The 6,897-nt window shown below is 49.4% G+C and overlaps 1 protein-coding gene across 3 annotated transcripts in view; it reads right to left on the bottom strand.

Moving 5' to 3' along the window:
• Window positions 1-6,897, bottom strand: part of Slc2a5 (solute carrier family 2 member 5) — a 30,259-nt gene that overhangs the window by 11,724 nt on the left and 11,638 nt on the right. For all 3 annotated transcript variants that reach the window (XM_029540324.1, XM_029540323.1, XM_021201097.2), the window contains exons 3-5: window positions 5,974-6,072; window positions 5,379-5,539; window positions 1,413-1,537 (exon numbers count right to left, since the gene is read on the bottom strand). In XM_029540324.1, coding sequence (XP_029396184.1) covers window positions 1,413-1,537; window positions 5,379-5,539; window positions 5,974-6,072 — 385 coding nt within the window. The remainder of the gene's footprint in view (window positions 1-1,412; window positions 1,538-5,378; window positions 5,540-5,973; window positions 6,073-6,897) is intronic.

The following is a 6,897-nucleotide window of genomic DNA, read 5'->3' as shown; positions in this document are numbered from 1 at the left end:
CACACACACACACACACACTCACTCCCATCCTGCCCTTCTTCACTTTGACTGGCCTGAGCTAACTATTGTAGACCAGGCTGGCCTCGAACTCACAGAGGTCCATCTCTCCTTCCTGAGTGCTGGACCAAAGGTGTGCCCACCTCTGGCAACACCAGCTTCCAGACTTCTCTGCCTGCTAATTTGCTTACATCCAGCCCGATCATCCACCCCTACCCCACCTTTGGAAGGGTACATAGAAGGTCCCTCTGGCATCAACTAGGAGGGGATGCAGGAGGACAGCAGTCAGGAGGTGCCCACCCTGCTTCTGAAGGACCCTGAGAACTGGGAAGGCCGCTCCTAGCTGGTCACTGGGAAAGGCTGATGGTTGGGAAGCCACAGTGTAGCTTTAAAAGAGTCTCCTTTTCTAAACGATTAGGGAAGAACTTTCTAAAACTAACGGAGAAAGCTGTGGGTGAGGTTTACAAACCCGTCCCTCGACCTTTTTTTTTTTAAGGTTTGTTTATTTATGTATGTATGTAAGTACACTGTAGCTATCTTCAGACACACCAGAAGAGGGCATCAGATCCCATTACAGATGGTTGTGAGCCACCATGTGGTTGCTGGGAGTTGAACTCAGGACCTCTGGAAGAGCAGCCAGTGCTCTTAACCGCTGAGCCACCTTTCCAGCCCCCACTCCTCAACATTTTAAGACCACAAATCACAGTTTAAAAAAAATACAGAAACTGGACTGGAGAGACAATTCACTGTTTGTTCTTCCAGAGGACCTGGGTTCAATTCCCAGCACCCCACATGGCAGCTCACAACTGTCTGTAACTGCAGTTCCAGAGGACCTGACACCCTCACACAGACACACTGCAGGCAAAACACCAATGCACAAAAAATAAAAACATACCCCACAAGAACCCAGACATCTATTGTTTGACTTGGTTCTCTTACACATGCACAGATAAACAACTGAATTAGAATTGTATGAGCCCTTTTCCTTCTTATGACGTAGGACAGTCTATTGAAGGCTCTGCTCACTAAATGACACTGCCCTCCAATGGGACATTATCTTAGTCCATGCTGAGATACTGAGAAAAAGACCAGGCTGGAAGAATCCTTCTAAAGCCAGGGTTTGTAGTTGACTCATAGAAAGGACAGCTTTCCTGGGCTAGGAATGGTGGCTCAGTGATAAAGTGATTATTTAGCTTTCACAGGGTCCTGGGTTCAATCCCAGCTTTGGAAAAACAAAGCTAAAGGCAGTTTCCCCTCCAGGGATCGTCGTCGTTGTGAATGAAGGTCTGCCCCGCTGGCCACCCACAGGGACGAGGAACAAACTCAAGTGCCTGTGTAGGGTCAGCTTCAGTCTCTGTGCTTCAAGGTCCCCAGACTGCATGGGATCCCTGGGAGCCACCGGGAAGGTCCTTACCTGCACAGATTCCAACCAGAAGTCTGGAAATAATTATTAGCTCAAACGATTGGGCAATTTGGCTGCACCCCATTAAGATGGCTGGCAGGATGGAGAATATGTTGTTGAACAGCAGGGCCCCTTTTCTGTGGAGGGTAAAAACTGGGTTAGCTTACGGATCCTTTTATTCATCCATTTCATTGTTCATTCAGCAGCAATTCATTCAGTCAACACACACTCCTTAATGTCTGCTCTCAGCAACGTCCTCTGGTTACGCAGTGAGCTTCACTGGGCCCTGGAACTGACAGAGGTCAGGTGCATGTCCTGCTGTGGGGGCAAAGGTCAGAGGGCACTGGTGTCGGGGACAGAGGGATGTGGACTGAGATACAAGGCCTGGGCTTTTCCCTGAGTCGGAGTTAGCACTCACAAGACTGAGGTATGTGGATTGCTGGACCTAGCAGCTCAGGCCAAACCTGGCAGCCCGCGGTGGAGACTGTCTCAAAAGCAGGCAGGCTTGGCATGTGGCTTGCCTGGCATGTGCCGGAGCCTGGATTCAGTTCCAGCACAACAATCAAAAACAAGACAAACAAACAAAAAACCATAAGACTGTAGGCTGGAGACCACTGACAAGGCCGCTCTGCTCTTGCAGAGGACCTGGGTTTAAGTCCCAGTACCCACATGGCAGCTCACAACTGTTTGTAACTCCAGTTCCAGGGGAACCCACACCCTCTTCTGGTCTCCCGGGCATCAGACTCACATGCAGGCAAAACACCCATAAACATAAAATAAAATGAAGGATAAAAAAATTTTAAAAACAAATAATAAAAAAGGGGCTAGACACAGATTTTGTACCCTTCACAGATAGTAATTCAATAAGATAATAGACAACCTTGAAGATTCTAGAAATATAAACTCTAGGTGGCTTTGAGATGAGTTTTTAGATACAATGCCAAAGTATAATGCACGAGAGAAAGAACTGATGCTTAAAATGAAGGAAAAAAGCTGGAAAACATAGGAATTAAGAAAAAAAAACCTTATATGGACTGAGATTGAGGTCCAACAATAGCCTTAAGAAATGCCAAAATATAAACTGATGTAAAAATAAAAAAATATAAATACAGGGCTATTAGAAAGAGACAAACGGAGCCGGGCATAGTGGCTCATGTCCTAAACTCATATCATAGGATGCTGAGACAGGAGGATTATCTTCTAAAATCCTGCCTCAAAAAACCAAACTCTCTGGGCAGTGGTGGCTCCCAGCTCCCAGGAGGCAGAGGCAGCAGGCAGATCTATGTGAATTTGAGGCCAGCCTGGTCTGCAGAGTGAGTTCCAAGGCACAGAGAAATCCTGACTTGGGAGCAAAAGAAAAAAAAGCAAAGGGGGCTAAAGAAGAGGTGGCTCAGTGATTAAGGGCACTGGCTGGTCTTCTGTGGGACCCAGGTTTGATTCCAGGCACCTACCTGATGTCTCACAGCTGTCTGCAATTCTGTAGGCAACAGGCTTGCACATAGTACATATACATACATGCATATATCCAGACAAAACTATATATACGTATATGTATTAAAAATACTGTTTAAAAAGGCAAAACATAGCAAAACCAAAAAACTCCAAAAAACCTAAGACCAAACAAAACCACCGTGTCCACAGAGGCTTCAACACGGCTACAAGACACATAGTGCGTTCTCTCAGTGATGCAGGAGGCCTGGGGTTCCACTACCACAGCCTCAGACAAAATAAAATAAGCAAGCAAGCAAAAGCCAACTAAAACTCCCATCGGGCTGTGTGCGTGCGCATGTGTGTGTGTGTGTGTGTGTGTGTGTGTGCGCGTGCACACACACGCGTGCGTGCGATCACGTGTGTAAGCACACACACATACATATTTAAGACATTTTTGAAAACCACAATCTCACTATGCCATGTATGATGGCCTAAGACTCTGCTGCCGCTGAAGAACCAGGATCATAGCGGTGTGCCCCTGGCTCAACTGTGAACATACTTCTGGAAGCTCTTTAGACAGTGTTTGACACACAGAAACCATCCATAAAGTAAGTCCCTGTTGCTGTTTTTAAAAATATATGCAAATATTTAAGGCAGCTGCAAACAAATGAACCCAGGCTGACTAAATTCCAAGTGGTTATCTCAGTGGGCAGGGCTCGCTTGCCCCCCACCCCCCGCCCTGGGTTAGAGTGCACTAGTGTTGTCCTGTGTCCTGCAGATCTGACTCACACCGGGGGCCGGCGGAGAAAGCTTTGGGTTTGCACTAACTTCACAGGGCAATCCCAAGGTCTCAGATCCCCAACCAGAGGCTGTATACTTAAGGAAAAATGAAGATTTATTTATACATTTAATTTTGTGAGTATAAATTATTTTGCCTAAATGTATGTTTGCGCACTGTGTACACATGTGCCTGTGGAAATCAGAAGAGGGCATCAGATCCCCTAGACATGAGTTCCAGGTGGTTGAGCGCTGCCATGCGGGTACTGGGAGCCAAAACTGGGTCCTCTGCAGGGGCAATGAGTGCTCGTAACCACCAAGCCATCTCTCTGTCCCTAAGACGCTTTCCAGAAGGACTCAAGTTTCCCAGTAAGGTCGCAGACTCTGGTCTCCATTCAAGATCATGACTGGGTCTCACTTTGTAGACCAGGCTGGCATTGAACTCAAGATCCTCTGCCTCCACCCACTGAGTCCTGAGATTATAGAACTCACTGCGGCATATGGGTACTTAGCTCTTCCAAAGTCAAAAATCACTGAAGGGGAAGTGGTTTTTGGCTTGACTGAAGCAAAGGACATGGGGTCCTGTGTCTTCTCTGACACATGATGTTCATTCCGGGGGATGTCCCCAGCCATCCCTGACACCTAGGCCCTTCATCTAGGGCTTCAAACATTAGTCCCTGTCCAGTTTCTTTGACCCCCAATAGAAAGGGAAGTTGGCCATGCTGTACACCCTCCCCTTATGACAAGTTTTAGGCCCATGTTTAAAAGCTGAAGAGGGATATTTATGAGTCTGGAGTAATAAAAATCTATCTATCCTAACGGGGCAAGCAGACACATGACAGCAAGTCCATCAATTGGGAGGAAGAAGCAAAAGAAATCAGGAGTTCAGTATCACTCTCGAACGTGAGGCCAACCTGGGCTACACGAGACACAGCTTTGGAAACAGGAGCAGAGGCTGGGGAGACAGCCCAGACAGTAAAATGCCTGTTGTGCAAGCTTTGGGGCGTGAGTTCTGGTCCCCAGACTGTATCTTAAAAGCTAGGCACAGTGGCTTGTGGGACTGGAGCCCCAGGAAGAGAGAGAGAGAGAAAAGCAGTGGGGACTGCGGGGGAGAGGTGGCATGAAGAGAAACCTGACAGGCACACTGACACCTTCTGGAGCACACGGACCAGTTAGCCCAGCCAGTTGGACTTTGCTGCCTCAGAGGGCCATGCTGATGTGATGACATGTGTCACCCCCCCCCCAAGACTCTGATGAGGCCCACCGTCAGTGCTGCCGCTGAGGACCATGAGTGAATGGGTTGGTGGTCCTGAGAAGGCTGGGCACTGAAATCCCCTAAGATTCAGTAAAAATATGTCAGGGGGAAAAAAAACAAAACAAAACTAAGAAGGAGATGAGGAGGGATGGCCTAGTGGTTAGGAATCCCTGCTGCTCTTACAAAGGACCTGGGTTCAGCTCCCAGCGCTCACGTGGCAGCTCACAACAGCCTTGCATCCCAGTCCCAGGGGATCTAGCGCCCTCTTCTGACCTCATCAGGCACTGGGCACACAGGCAGTGTACCTCTTTACATGGAGGCAGAGCACTCATACATGTAACATAATAAAAGAATAAATTTTTTAAAAAAAGATGAAAAGCAACAGAGGAAAGACATTCAACGTTTACCCCAGCTTCCATGTGCACACGTAAACACTTGCACTAGCACGCTTCACATGCCAACACCAGTAAGTGTATACACACACACATACACACACCAACCTACTCATTTCTTACCTGCCCAATTTATTCACCAAGGTTCCAACCATGAGAGAACCTATAAAGCCCCCAAAGGGGAACATGGACACCGTCAGGGACCACAGCAGCGTCAAGGTGAAGGACTCAATAGTCTCCTCATTTCTGTCGTAGTAGGTGTCATTGTAAAACTGCAGCATGAACTGGGGGGCAGAGGGCACAGACCGAAAGAACCAGTTTGTTTCGAAGCAAGAATTAATAGCCGTTCAGCTGTTGGGCGGGACAGCCCTAGCAGAGATAGGGACGGAGCTGCTTGGGTCCTGTGTGGGTTGCGACATCTGTGGGAAGAACTCTGGCAGGCCAGCCCCCATGGTGTTTCTCACACCCTGGAATGGCTGTAGCCTCATGGGTGCTGTGGCCACTGCCCTCCAGATGACTCCACACACTGCCAGGTCACAGAAGGGCACGTTCATGAGACGCCGAAGTCTGAGGTCTTGGTCATTCACATGGCGTGGGTCCTGAAGGGACTTCCCTCTCCTTGCCCTTAAGGGGCTGTGTTTGTTCTCTGGGGAACCACAAACCCCTCCAAGCCCCTCCTTATGTCAGCAGCTGTGGGCCACTCACCACAGTGACCTACCTCTGAGGGAGAGTTGACGGCAGCTACGTTGTACCCGTATTGGAAGGATGAGCCAAAGGCGGCGATGAGCGTTGCCAGAGCAAGGACCAATGTCAGCTCCTGTGTGTGTGGGGGGGTGCTGATGAGGCACTGAGGGAGCTCCCTCCTGTACTTCCAGTGTGTGCAGTCTACTCTACATCCAAAGTCTGACCCGCTGAGGTGACAACAGGTTCTCAGTCGGGCGCCCCTGTGTGACTGTTCTCCTCGGCTCAAACAATCCTCCTGCCTACACAGCCAGGGTACCTGGGACTTCCAGCAAGAGCCTCTGCAGCTGCTTCGCTGCGGCTGGCCCTCTGATGCTCTCCCAACAGTTCCTCACATACCAGGACCCCACGTTGGGGGTTCTGCTCAGGCACTCGTGTGCCAGGGTGACGTGTGGGCAGCTTTTGAGAAGTTGGTTCTCTTGTTCCACCTTTGCGTGGCTTCCAGGCATCAGGTCGAGGCCAGAAGGTTTGCCTGCTAGGTGCCTTCGCTAATCTAGACAGCGTGGGCCCTTCCTTCTCAACAGACAAAATCAACAGCCACAGGGAGGGCCCTCTGTCAGGTTTGCTCCCCGCCATGGTATCAGATGCCTGGCTCAGTTGGCGATAGGATAGAAGGATGGGTTGGTGGGTAGGGATTGGAAATTGGACATTGACTGGGCCTTGTACAGGCGAACCAAGCTTTCCCCACCTAGGGTGGTACCTAGGGTGGTAGTGGCTGTTGTTGCTGTTGCTTTGCTTTGAGACAGGTCTTGATAAGTTGTCCAGGCTGGTCTTGAACTTTTAATCCTCTTGTCTCAGCCTCTCTGAGTTCTCGCATTATAGATGTGAGCTACCATGGCTGGTTTCCTTCCTTTCCTTTCCTCCCTCCCTCCCTCCTTTCCTCCCTCCCTCCCTCCCTCCC

This window comes from Mus pahari, chromosome 6, assembly GCF_900095145.1.
Source record: "Mus pahari chromosome 6, PAHARI_EIJ_v1.1, whole genome shotgun sequence".
Classification (NCBI taxonomy): Eukaryota; Metazoa; Chordata; class Mammalia; order Rodentia; family Muridae; genus Mus; species Mus pahari.
Note: the sequence above shows the minus strand (reverse complement) of the source record. Positions and strands in the feature narration are given on the sequence as shown.